The sequence below is a fragment of the Borostomias antarcticus genome (genome assembly GCF_949987555.1).
Source record: "Borostomias antarcticus genome assembly, chromosome: 17".
In the NCBI taxonomy this organism is placed as follows: Eukaryota; Metazoa; Chordata; class Actinopteri; order Stomiiformes; family Stomiidae; genus Borostomias; species Borostomias antarcticus.
The window spans coordinates 7437283-7451898 of record NC_140250.1 but is presented as its reverse complement, the minus strand read 5'-3'; the positions used below and the strand labels follow the sequence as shown (position 1 = coordinate 7451898).

The following is a 14616-nucleotide window of genomic DNA, read 5'->3' as shown; positions in this document are numbered from 1 at the left end:
TTTGTAACTTTGTTTTGAAAAGCGCTTTATAAAAAGTTTATTATTATTATTATTACTACGGTACTCACTATGCACTACTACAGTACTCACTATGGTAAAAACACACTACTACGGTACTCACTATGGTAAAAACATATTAATACAATACTCACTAAGGTAAAAACGACAGTTGTCACTCTGCCTCAGCGTCACAGCAGGCTACTGTACTAGCAGCCGGCAGTGTCAATGTTATTTTAAAATACCATAACACAGGAATACAGTATCACATACATGACAGATGTTAAATGTATTAAATTCATAGATTTAATTATTCTGAGGCACGTGTTCTTTTTTAGCAAAATATTTTCATTTGTCTGCTAGGGTTAGTTTTGGCAACTCAAAAGTGCTTCAGGTTAGCGTTAGTTGAACAACAAAAAAGCTCTCCTTGGGTCGAGTCCACCCTTGGAAGCTCACAGGCCTATACTACGAAGCAGGGTTTGAGGGTTAGCAGGGTAACTTCAGGTGTATCCCTGTCTTCAGTGTCACAACGGTGGTCCAGTTTTTACCAGGGTATATCACCTTCTTAACACGTGTTAAGTACCGCCTACTGGCCAAACAATTATCTTGAAAAATGGCATCACTCTCTTTTAGGCAGGCACAAATATTGAGGGACTCTTTTAGGCAGGCAAGAGTTTTTACAGGCTGCCAAAACTCTGTCTTTCCCTGATGAGCTTCTGAAATATAGTCTACAGATTCTCAGGGAGGGAATGGCTTATCTTTGTCAGCTGCTTAAGCCACTGCCAACGCAACACGTCAAAGTTGTGTGGTTACTGTCTGGCAGACTATGCACTAGGCTTGTTTTTTGTTGCTACAGGTAGTTTCATGTAAGCTGTGGGTGATGCGGAGAACCTAAGCAAAAACATGGGATGTATGACTCACAGATCTTTAGGGCGTCTGCACTGTGAAACCGATTTGAGCAAGGTACAGTATGGCAATGCACATTACAAATATTTGCATGTTATGTTTTCTACAATGGATTTAATGATACTGATCATGGCAATATTCCTTTTTGAATTAAGGTTAAATGGTAAATGGACTGCACTTATATAGCGCTTTTCCACCTTAGCGGCACTCAAAGCGCTTTACAATGGCCTCTCATTCACCCATTCACAACACATTCACACACCAATGGCAGTAGCTACCATGCAAGGTGCTAACCTGCTCATCGGGAGCAATTTGGGGTTAGGTGTCTTGCTCAAGGACACTTCGACATGTGGACAGTCGGAGCTGGGATTCGAACCGCCGATCATTGAACGACCCGCTCTACCAACTGAGCTACAGCAAGTATAATTATATTTATAAAGTATAATTATTTATCCCTTGTAATCATCTTGGCCTAGAAGTGGAGGCTATAGACTCAGGGGGAGGAAGATCTGTCTCTCCCTGCAGAATTAATAATCCAATGGAAGCAAGCAATTAAGCAGTGGAAACAAGTGATTCATTTTTGGATAGAGAGCACTTGAAGCAGTTATTTCTCACATGTGCAGAGCAGACTGTCACCATTAGCAGGCAATTAAAGATACATAAATTACAGCCAAGTATCCACACTCTCTCAACTATCTGTGTAAAGACAGAAAGCTCTCTGGAAATACAGGCACTGCATCTTGGTCATCTAAGGCATCCACTGGAGAAAATACTAAATGTAAATGATGTATTTTTAATCCTTGATCAGCAACCGCAAATGACATGCCAGCTGTGTATGAGGTTTCTTCCACTCAATTGATGGGTAGACAGTGGCCTGTCAGTGGGTGGTGGCAGCAACAGTAGAGAAAGTAAATACATTTTTGTACTTACTCACACACAATGAGTATCATTGTATATTGTTTAAGTGGCAACCCAGTATTTTAGCATTGATTCATTGAAACATACCACGACCTGCTGGGGTTGCAGCTGAAAGAATAAGGCTAAAATTGTCTGGCACACAAGGTGCCAGACGATTTACTTGGAGATTATTCCATGTTAACTCTCACTTCACGGAGGTCTTTATTACACAAACGGCAAAGTGTATTACCCAAATGAGTTTTTCATTTAGTCCTGAATATACGCTTCTGATTAAATAATGTTCAAATGCAGCTGGATTTGAAAGGTAGTCTAATGTGCTGCCAAGCCCCTCTACCCATGTTTTGTGGCGTGTGACTCTAGAGGACCAGCATCCCCATGGAACGTTTTCAACACCTTGTTGAGTCCAAACCACCAGGCTGTTCCAAACAGCAGAAGGGGGGTGGCGATGCTGTATTAGGAAGGCGTCCCTAATGTTTTTTTTACACTCAGTGTAGATGACAAGTCTCTAATTCCCCACCCTACCCCTACTTACCTCCCCGATTCCACCCTCCACCCTGTCCCTATCTAATAATTGCACAATCTACATTGACTAGTACACAAAACTACTGATCATACATGTCTTGTCTGAAGTGGCACCAACTCTGTAGTTCTTGTCCACCTTCCATTATACACAGAGATATTGGCATTAATCGCTGGGCAATTTGGAGAACACATTCATGTTTGCACTGTAATGCTGGCAGCATGCTCTTTACACAGAGGGATCGCTGAGCAGTGACAAGCTGTCTGGGCATTAAACAACACAGAAAGGTTTTCATGACAATATGGTGGCAAATATCCAAGAACAAGACTAGGTCAAAAGTAGTATATGGCTGGACCATGCGTTCATAGTTTTCATGTGACGTCACAGCATATGGGAACGCCCACCTTCTTCCATTGCCTGCCATCGACAACTCAACAACTTTTACCAGTTATACTAAATGCCACATAGTTGCTGCGCCACTGGGAAAATGTTTATCGTACATTTATATCACAAGGTTCTGTCTTATCTGACCAAAACATTACCGCCATGGCACTACTGTCCTAGAAAGCCTTACCGCAGTAAACATTAGCTTAGTCCACTATGCTACACTGACCCCCCATAGAACCAACAGCACCTTGCACTCACCTTCACTTTGAATGACAATGAATAAATAATGTCTTGTCCTTCACCACCCAAACAATAGCATTATTGACCCACCCTGATCTAAAATACTGGGCTGCGTTTCCCAGAGGCATCGTAACACTACGTTCATCATAGCGCTACGATGAACGCCGTAGCTTACGATGAACGTAGCGCTACGATGCCTCTGGAAACTCAGCCCTGAACAGTTTGTACGCCTTCATTTTAGCAGCTTAAAGGGATAGATTCTCCCCACGGTAGGCTATATATGTAGACTTTTCCGAAGAAAGTTGAGCTTCAGCAGGGACGTAGCTATTTCCAAATATACAGCGGATGCTGTATATGGGTCACAACTGCCCAAGACTTGCAGTTTGTTTGTATATCTTTGTTTTTCATATTTTGACTGGCTTGTGCAGTAGTGCTTTAGAGTTTCCAGTGTTTGCCGCCATGTTTGAACTTTGATTGTTTTGCCTGCCAGACGCCCGGAGCAGTCACATGACTGAAAACTGCAAAATTTGACTTCATCACTCAGTCAGTCAGTGGTCTAAGTTCATCACTCAGTCATGTGTTTATTAAATTAAATAAAATGACAGAAACTGAGGGGGGGGGAGGGTCTTTATTAGGCAACACAGTGACACACACACATTAAATTTTCAGGGGTCACTGGTGGAAATTGTTCCCTGCATTTCACTCATCCAAGCCGTCCTCCTCCAGGGGCAGTCAGGAGCAGTGGGCAGCCTTGTCAGTGGCGACCGGGGACCAATTCCAAGTGCTCAGTCTGAGTCTTGGTCAGGGACCGGACTGAAGAGTATCTGTTCTTCTGCATGTTTTTCGTATTGGGTTATTTGGGATGAAACCCTTGCCATCAAGGGAAGATAATGCAAACTCTGCACAGAAAGGCCCAGGACCTTCTTGCTGTAAGGCGACTGTACTAAGTACTGTGCCAATGTGCCACACGTGAGCAATTTTGGGGTTCAGTGTCTTGCTCAGGGATACTTCAGCACACTGTCAGGAGCTGGGATTGAGCCAGGGACCTTGAGATCTCCAGCCATTGTAAAGCGCTTTGAGTGCCGCTAGGGTGGAAAAGTGCTATATAAGTGCAGTCCATTTACCCCACTGGGCCGCTCTACCTCCCCAGCTATGTACCCCACTGAGCCGCTCTCCCTCCCCAGCTATGTACCCCACTGGGCCGCTCTACCTCCCCAGCTATGTACCCCACTGGGCCGCTCTACCTCCCCAGCTATGTACCCCACTGGGCCGCTCTAACTCCCCAGCTATGTACCCCACTGGGCCGCTGTACCTCCCCAGCTATGTACCCCACTGGGCCGCTCTACCTCCCCAGCTATGTACAAATGAATGTTTAAAACGTATTAATTACCAAGCGCCCAATTGGAAATGAATACATTTTCATTAATTTGTACCTACCTCAATCAGGATTTTGAATGGTGTTAAGTGAGGTCGAGGGGTTGTGCAATGGGTCAAGGTGGGGGGGGGGTTTCACTGAGGTACATGCAATATGGGTTATGTGCAATATATGTATTATGTGCAATATGTGTTATGTGGGATATGTGTTCTCTGTTTCTGTATATGAGGCAATCTATGCATGCGCATTGCGCAGTATTGAAGTCCAAGACAGATTTCCCTAAGAGGATAATATAGTATATCATATTGTATCGTACACTCTTAGTTAAATGCTGAGATCTTGCAACTGTAAGACTATTAAGGACAGCAGTCGTAAACTTGAAATGGGATGATTATAGGCCTCAACCACTGGTTGGAGGACGGCCAAACCAACCAGCTAACTGGCTGAATTAGCAAAAACCTGTGTGTGAATACCAATAGCTTTAATTATTGATTAATGTAGCAAGGTTTTTTTATCCGCCTTCCATTCTGTCATCTGATGCATATGTAACAGAAGTTCTTGGACCATCTTCTTCAGACAAAGTGTTAAATGGGCACAGTTCAATTCAATTAACTGTGTAGGCCTTTTTTTAGATCACCATCAGTGTAGCCATTTCCCTACACGGAAAACGTCAACGCGGAAATCACAGAAAAACTTCAAAGGGCAAACTAGTCCAAGCGAAACGGCTACACTGACTGATTTTTAAAAGGCTTCCACACAGAATTTAAGCATTTAATCCAAATATTAACTTAAACAAGCGTGACTGTTCCCCTTTAAGGTGGTGACCTCTTGACTTAACACTTTGTTCAACCTCACTGGCATCTACTGGGTGAATAATGTGCTCTCTTTTCATCCTTCCTGTTCATCACTTACATTGTCATCAGTGCTGTTTTAATGGCGAAGCATGAGAGAAGTTCTGCAGGCTGTTAAATATTCAATAGTGGTTCAATAAGCAGGGCAGCCTGTACTGTTTTGAATGTAAATTATATTAAAATATTACCACCACTGTGAGATTTTAATAGAATCCACCCTTAGAGTATTTTCCAAATTTCAGCTTCATAAAGTGAAAGTCGAGCAAAAAGCACAAGATGCTTCAACATTCTCTCATCGCCTACTTAAAAACAAGCATTAACTGCACCATTAAAGGCATTAACCCCTAGAAGCTCATGTTTTAATGTACATCAACAGTAGGCCTTGAGGGCTATAACTAAAATGATTTTTTCTTCTTCTTTATTGCCATGTCATGCCTGATTTGAGTTAGCTGCAACTGTGACAGCAACTGTAGGAGCTGGCCATGGTGCTGAACTAAGTTTCTTCACTCACTTCTTCCACAGAGGAGAAAGTGACAGGTGAAATCACACTGCTAGAATTGTCACATTCCCCCATGACTCTCAATATAACAGGACTAGAGGATAATGCTTGAGGGGGTATATAATGAGAACGGACTGTTTAAGTTTCCAATGTTGCTCTGAGCGAGCGTGATGGTCAGAGAGTCAAGCCCCTCCCCCCCGGGACCCAGGGCCGCAGGAATGGGAGGCTGCTGCAATGACCTGGAGATTATATTTAATCTCAAGAGGTCCTAAAGGATGTGGATGAAGGTGTGTGTGTGTGTGTGTCTATGTGTGTGTGTGTGTGTGAGTGAGTGACAGTGAGTGAGTGAGTGAGTGAGTGAGTGAGTGAGTGAGTGTTTGTGAATGAGTGAGTTTGTGAATGAGTGAGTTTGTGAATGAGTGAGTTTGTAAATGAGTGAGTGAGTGAGAGAGAGAGGAGAGAGAAAGAGCATTAACTGCATCACTAGAGAGAGAGAGAGAGAGAGAGAGAGAGAGAGAGAGGGAGCAACAAAAGAGGAAGCGATACAGTAGATTGCCACAGGCAGCGTACTGACATGTGGGTTGGGCATGCGGCACTTGAATTCCCAGTTGACATAATAGAATTTCTGCTACTTATGTAACATGAAGAGCAATGGTGCCAGGGTTGATGGGAGTGCAAGGTTAGATATCTGACCGGAAGTCCCCCGCCCAAAGCCTACTGGTGCAATGCAGTAAAAAATGCCAAACCAGCATGACAGATATGAGATGACAGCGTACAGCCTGGGAAACCAAGTCTAGGACAGGGGAATCCCATCAATTCTCAAGGACGCTCATCAATATCTCACCACTCACAAACAAGGAACTCCTATCCATCACTCTGGTCAGGTGGTCATTGAATGAGACCATTTTGGTCACATTATTTCTTTTCCAACAAAGCCCTAGTCTTAATCCAGCATTGCAGAAACAAATCCAGGCAATATCGGTTCCCCAATCCTGTATACAGGATCACTGACCAGAATGTCATAGCATAACAGTGTGCGCTGTTAGGTCCAAAGTTCCCCACAATCGTGATCATAAGGTACACAGAGCATTACTATTTATGCTGTGCTAGACACACCCCAAACATGAATATGTACATCTGTCTTAACCAATCAATACTTGAATGGATTAATAAATGACAGGGCCACCGTCGAGGTAGGACAGTAGGACACACCACACTCACACATCATGCCGCACACACCACATGTATATGTATAACACACTCACATACACATTACACTTCACACACTCACTGTTTATACACTGACCGCACTACACTTTGTATATTGTTTTTTATTTGTTCTTGTTTTGTTTAAATCTTCTCTCATTTTGTACTGCTCCTTATACTGTCTTTTCATTGTCCGGTCTCGTCCCTGCACCTCCATGTTATGCACCAAGCCCGAAAGCAAATTTGTAGTATGTTGAAAAACTGCAACGGAAATAAAACAAACTGTGATTCTGATTCTCTGTCAGATCAGTAGCTGACCTGTGAGTGAGATAGCACAGACCGAGGTTTATGACTGAAAACCCCTAGGCCAAACCATCTGGAGAGTTTAAAGGGATAAACGTCGCCCTGCCTGACAGGGTGCCTGACATCGCCCTAAGATAAGGTGAACAAAGATGGAGATATGAGAAATGCTCAAGAAACACACAATACTGTACAACTACATGTAAATTGCTATCATTACCTAGCATTTTGTTTTGTATTGCACATGTTCAGTTTGCCTTGCCAGTTGAGTTGTAAGTTGTAAAGATGACGTAAATAATAATAATAATAAACACATTTTTATTGTAATAGCCCTTTTCAAAACAGTTACAAAGTGCTTTACAGAACAAAACAAAATACGATAAAAACAACAAAAGCATAATTATAATACATAGAATAAACAGGCCTTACAAAACAAAGATGTAATAAAGTAGTATAGGCTATTACTGCTGGGACAAAATCAAAGCCTTCTCTTTCACATTCACATCTAACCAAATATCAGTGACAGGTGCGTAGGTGGAGTATGAGGAAACAGGAACAACCTGCACACTATCTACACTTGCTTAACAAATCCAATTTAATGATATACAACGTTTCGGTACATGACCTTCAGGTATACAGTATGATACACCTGAACGTCATGTGCCAAACTTTTAAATTAAATGGGGATTTGTTGAGCAAGTGAAGACAGTGTGTTCCTGTTTCCTCTTCCACAGTAATGAAAGAGAGCTGCAGAACTAAGCATGTAACGGTACGGAACTCACTCACGTACGGTAATATCACGGTATCAAGGTCCACGGTACGGTATATCACGGTATTAAACACAGTTTTAAAACACAGAATTTAAAGAGGAAGAAGATTAGTACTTTGGAAAAAAAACACCATAGCATTTATTAAACACATTTCTGATGTGTACAGTTTTTTCTTTTAATTTAAAGTGCTTCTGCATTCCTTACAATCACGGATCAACGACGATCCGTTGCACCACTATTCCGTAGTGATAGAGGAGGTCTGTGGGTATAGATGGTGTGTGGAGCAGTGATAGAGGAGCTGTGGGTATAGACGGTGTGTTGAGCAGTAATAGAGGGGGTCTGTGGGTATAGATGGTGTGTTGAGCAGTGATAGAGGAGGTCTGTGGCTATGTGGAGGTCTGTAGAAGAGAAAGAAGAGATGAAGAAGAGATGAGGAAAGAGAGAATGGAAAGAAACGATGGGAGGACAAGAGGGGGGGGGGGTGCAGATCTAGGCTAGATGGTTCTGACATCGAGTTACAGAAAATCTCTCTACGGTTCGGCACGCATGTGGTCCGCAGATAGGTTTATAAAAAATAATAAAACAAAAAAGGATGTAGGCGACGTGATCATGTAGGGCGCATGTTCAATCCACACTAGTCAGGCGCTGCCAGTGGTAGACATGGCTAGCGGAGGAGCTGAAGAGCTTGAAAAACCTCCTGCTCAACAACCGCTCATCACCACGGCATTTAAGCAGCCCTTAGCTAAAGAATCCGACCGGGCTAAAGCTATTACAAATGGTATTATTGGGGTGTTTATAGCTGCAGACATGAGGCCATATTCCGTTGTGCAAAACGAGGGGTTTAAACATATGTTGGATGTTCTTGAGCCACGTTACGAGATCCCGTCGCGCACCCACTTTGCTGAGAAGATCGTGCCAAATCTTTATGAGCAGGAAAAGGCAAAAGTTGTCAGTGAATTATCCCAGGCATCCTCTGTTGCGCTCACATACGGGTGGACCTCTAGGGCAACGGAAAGCTACGTGACTAGTGTGGATTGAACATGCGCCCTACGTGACCAGTTGTTGGTTAGCTATGAGAGGCAGGATCCTAGCCGACCGTTGCATCCCCCCAACCCGCAACGGAGGGTTATCAGCTGGTCTGGGACTCCCCCTCTCATCGCTAACCGGCAACTGAGCCAATTGAGCTAAAGGTGGTTAGCTAGCTCGATCGTAAATTACTCAAACTGAATAAATGACACCGATAAGCACACCGATGCCAATAGTTAGCTTGATATAATTAAGACATCTGACCAGTCCAGAACAGTGAGTTTAGCCTACGGTTTTACCGAGCCAGCCCCAAGGTTACCGCGTGACCAAAAAATACTGCGGTTACCGTAAAACCGCGGTTACCGTTACATGCTTATGCAGAACACAACCCAACAGCTCAATTAAATGAGACACACAGCCAACACCACTGAAGAACCGCTAGAGAAATGTGAAGGCATCACAATTCTAATCACACCTTGAACGAATTTGACTCCAGCTGCCTTTAATTAGGACTCAATTAGGCATGCAAACAGTCTAAGCAAACATTGGGAGATGAGGACAATTAGCATGTAACTAAGGTTAGTGGGCGAAGAGCAGCTTGAGGAATGCATACAGTATCAACTGTAACACATGCTACAATTATGATTATCATGCATGATAATCATGGCAAAAACATACAGTACTTGAGCGGCTATGACCTCTTATCTCTCATCTATGGAATTCACGTATTGGTCTATCAACGTCAATATTAATGAGTATTTCTCGCTAAAAAATGTGTGTTCTAAATGTATAACCAACGCTAATGCCACACGTCACACACTTGGAACTTGGAAGCAGAAAGCCAAAATAAGAACTACAACTTTCCAACTGATTCATTACACTTTAAAGGGCAAAATGAGAAATTATTACTGAACAATCAGTGTTATAAATGTATAACCAACAACACAAATGCTAGCCACAAACTTGGAAGCAGAAAGCCAAAATTGTAACAAACTTTCCGACTATCATTACTCAAACAAATTAGTTTAAAGGGTCAAATGGAATTTCTACCAATATCCTGAGGCAATTCTGCATGTGATGCTGCCTCTCCTCCTATTTGTCTTAGCTGTGCTTCCTGACGCTGTCTCCTCCTGTCGTTTTGTGCTTCCAGATGCTCTCTCCTCCTGTTTTTGCTGTTCTAACTGACGCTGCACCTCCTGTAGTCTTAGCTGTGCTTGTTGTCTTAGCTGTGCTAACTGATAATGTCTCTCCTCCAGTCTTAGCTGTGCTTCCTGACGCTCTCTTCCTGTCGTTTTAGCTGTGCTTCATGATGCTGCGCCTCCTGTCGTTTTAGCTGTGCTAACTGACCCTGCCTCTCCTCCTGTTGTTTTAGCTGTGCTAACTGACAGTGCACCTCCTGTAGTTTTAGCTGTGCTAACTGACCCTGCCTCTCCTCCTGTTGTTTTAGCTGTGCTAACTGACCCTGCCTCTCCTCCTGTTGTTTTAGCTGTGCTAACTGACCCTGCCTCTCCTCCTGTTGTTTTTGCTGTGCTAACTGACACTGCCTCTCCTCCTGTTGTTTTAGCTGTGCTAACTGACCCTGCCTCTCCTCCTGTTGTTTTAGCTGTGCTAACTGACGCTGCCTCTCCTCCTGTTGTTTTTGCTGTGCTAACTGACACTGCCTCTCCTCCTGTTGTTTTAGCTGTGCTAACTGACCCTGCCTCTCCTCCTGTTGTTTTAGCTGTGCTAACTGACGCTGCCTCTCCTCCTGTAGTTTTAGCTGTGCTAACTGACCCTGCCTCTCCTCCTGTTGTTTTAGCTGTGTTAACTGACAGTGCACCTCCTGTAGTTTTAGCTGTGCTAACTGACACTGTTCCTCCTGTCGTTTTAGCTGTGCTTCATGTGTGTCTCTCTTGTTGTCTTAACTACACTTCCTGATGCTACCTCCTTCTGTAGTTTTAGCTTTGCTAACTGACGCTGTGCCTCCTGTCGTCTTAGCTCTGCTTGTTGTATAAGCTGTTCTTCCTGATGCTGGCTCTCCTGCTGTCTTAGCTGTTCTTGTTGTATTAGCTGTGCTTTCTGGTGTGCTGAATGGTTTTATGGACGATTTGATTCTGTTGATTTTAGGAAAAAGACTGACTGAGCTCTCTGTTCTCATCCTCCTGGACCTGAGTGCAGCTTTTGATACTGAAGATCATAAGATCCTCATTGAAAGATTGGAGAAGTAGGTCGGCCTCTCCGGTCCAGTCCTAAATTGGTTTAGGCCTCTACACTAACCTTCATGCTGCCCCTTGGCAGTGTCATTAGGAAGCACAGCATCCGCTACCATTGCCATGCAGATGACACCCAACTCTATATTTCTGTAACACCCAGTAATTACAGCTCGATTAACTGCCTTGTAAAGTGTAAATGTATGGATGTCACAATTTCCTCCAGCTAAACCAAGATAAAAGGGTTACTCATCACTGGTGAAAAAGCTGAGAGAGAGAAACAATAAATGATCTGCACATTTCAAAACTCTGGCACTTGACACCAAATGCCAGGCTAAAAACCTAGGTGTCAAACTTGACTCGGATCTTAATTTCAAAACCCACATCAAGAATATTACCAAGAAATCTTTCCATCACTTAAGAAACCAAGGTGCAACTGTTTCTCTCTCAGGCTGACACTGAAAGACTTAATCAAGCTTTCGCCACAAGCACGCTGGATTACTGCAATGCTCTGTCTGGCCTACCAAAGAAAGCCATCTCTAATCTACAAATGATGGCCTCTCGGGCCAGTGAAAATATAACTTTGAGATCATATTTATAAATAGATATACAAGCTTACAATTGTCTTCCCATAATAAAACACATTTTTGAGAGAGTCGCGACTACGAAGTTTGTCACCTACATTTTTGGAGAATAGGCAGGCACCGCGGCTGCAGTCACAGGCAGAGGCAGGGCTGGGGTAGCCCTGGTCCAGGTCGGTATACCGCCCTGCCAGGGACCATTCATTGCGCCATTAACTTTTGTCACTCGGGTCTACATTACCGTATCTAGTAGGCCTACAGATAATATTATTTTGTTACTCACCGAAGTGAAGACAGTTTTCAAAAGATCAAAGCCTTTTTCTCCGAGGTGGCTACGATTGCAACCCCCCACCTTTTATATAAAAATAAACTTTCATATCCACCGATAACCACTCATGGGCATGGCGCTATTATGGTATCCACTAGCCTTCAACCCTAATCACATGCTGCTTCTGTATAGTGAAGAGAGATCACATGATCAGGGTTGCAAAGCCAGGCTACCATAACAGTTCAATGAGTGGATATCAGTGGATGTGTGCTATTAAAGTGCAAAAACTAGTGTTTTATATAAAAGGTGGGGGGCTGCAAGTGTAGCCACCTTGGAGAAAAGAATGTCATCTTTCAAAAACTGTCTTCACTGCGGTGAGTATAATATTGTAATAATTAATAATATTAATAGGCTATATATATACTATATTCTGTGAATAATATTGTCTGCAGTACCGAATGAAAAAAGTCAATGGGGCCATGAATGGTTCCTGGCAGGGTGGTACAGTATAACGGGCTATAGCCCAGAATAGTACACCAACCTGGAGGGCTAGGGCGGGGGAGACAGCCTGGAGCTGGGGAGAGGCCACAGATCACATTTTCTTCAGGTCTAGTTATTTATAGCCTACTGTTTATTTCACGCACTCGCGCGTGTTTAATAATAAACAAGTTAAAGGAAGTCCGGAGATTGCAGTATCTTTCTGACAGAAGAGCCAGTTGGTTGGCGACATACAATACCCCGAAATACAGACAGACAAGACACTCCTTCCAGTATGATCATTCAGCATTAAGTCAGAGTCTTCCATCTCTCAAACATGATGCATCAACATTAGCAACAGGAGCCCATAGTTCCTAGCCGCCTAGCCTAATTAGTGCGGTCTGTAGAACAGGTGTATGTAATTAAGGCAGCTATTTTGGTGGACGAGCTGCCAACCGCAATGTAGCACCGTTTTCTAAAAACAACATATTTGAAACATATTTTGCTGATATCAGTGAAGGCAAAAGTACACACATGACCAGCAATTTACATCCGCAACATTTCAAAACCATGGTTTTGCCAAACATGCACGTTTGGCAAAAACTTCACGCATTAGGCGCGCTACTCGGCAACCCAAAGGCGACGATAAACATGCAAATACTGTCCTACCAGTTGAAGATCTAGCAGCCTCCACTCGGGCAGAAATGCTCTCCACTCTCTTCGAATCCATTGTTTTGTCAAATATGCTTTTGTTTTCAAAACAATTTTCCTCCCAAGAGTTTCGAGCGACAGAGTTGTTGCTTCACAGTGGGCTGCGCACGAGTCCGACAGTGCTGGAATCTCGCGCGTGGTATTCTCCACTGGCACGAGCAAAACGGCAAGGGACGAAGGAGCCGAACGGAGTTTAATGAGTTAGAGGTGCTGTCAGCAATGTTTTATTCCAATTAGGCTATACGATCTTAAACATAGCCTGCCTAAATTAGACAATTTAATCTGCCTTGTTTTCATTAAATTGAGCTAGAATGGAGATAGGCTACTGTGTAAGTCGCCCATTGCTGGTCTTCTTATTGGCTGGCATGCATAAACATGTAATATCCAGCCATGAATCAGGTCAGGTCCTCTAGTCTACAGAATACCCTTGCTTTTTACCTCCTATACATTCAACAACTGCAAAAACACAGGACAGAATATAATATGTAGGCTACATATTATGGAAACATACATGTTTCTCCATTCACTAGCAGAGAACAACATATTGAACACACACACACACACCTGTCCTTTAACTGTTCCGACCATTACAGTCTCTCCTGTAATAATGATGATCATCATACAATCAAAAGGACTACCACAATAGATCTGATTGGACTTCAGTGAAGTGCCAATGGATTTCTAGTAGGAATCATGAGACTGACACTGTAATTTATCAACACACGCAACGGTGTGGCTTTAATAGGTATTGATGCAGGAGGAAGAGGAGAGACTTTGGCGGAAACCACCGCAGGCAAACGTCTCCCTGGCCCAACGTCTCCCTGGCCCAACGTTCTGGGGTGAATTATGTCCTACTTTTTCACCACATCAGCATATATTTGTGCGATTTCCCCCCAGGGATTAATAAAGTAGCCTACAGTACATACCTACCTACACACACGCTTATGGTTGTCCATCGAATCCGATGATGACACACACACACACACACACACACAGACATAAAGACGAATTGGTTTCCTGACTATACCTGCCTCCTGTACCCATACACACACACACTCACACACACACACACACACACACACACACACACACACACACACACACACACACACACACACACACACACACACAGACATACAGACAGACAAGGTTTCTTACAAGCTGGTTTTTGCTTCACCTTGCTTTCTAGAGCAGCTTTCATCAGCTAAGTAACAAATAAAAAGGGATTGCAGCTCTGCCCAGGACCTGGGGGAACACACTCTCTATCTCTTACTTGAGCCCCTCTGTCAGCTGGCTGAAGTACAATGGACAGCTTTGGGGTAAGCACTGCTATGAAAGGGAGACAATCTACTCCGATGATAGCAAGATCTTGCAGCAAAAATAATTGTGTTTCAT

The 14616-nt window shown here is 43.4% G+C and overlaps 1 protein-coding gene across 1 annotated transcript in view; it reads right to left on the bottom strand.

Annotated features, from left to right (window-relative positions):
- The window catches only part of kcnip4a (potassium voltage-gated channel interacting protein 4a), a gene marked incomplete at both ends in the record, with an annotated part of 226658 nt that extends 213418 nt beyond the window's left edge, over positions 1-13240 (bottom strand). Inside the window, one exon of the mRNA XM_084451720.1 lies at positions 13180-13240. Within this exon, the coding sequence (XP_084307846.1) occupies positions 13180-13240 (61 nt within the window). The remainder of the gene's footprint in view (positions 1-13179) is intronic.
- Between the last annotated feature and the right edge of the window lie 1376 nt (positions 13241-14616).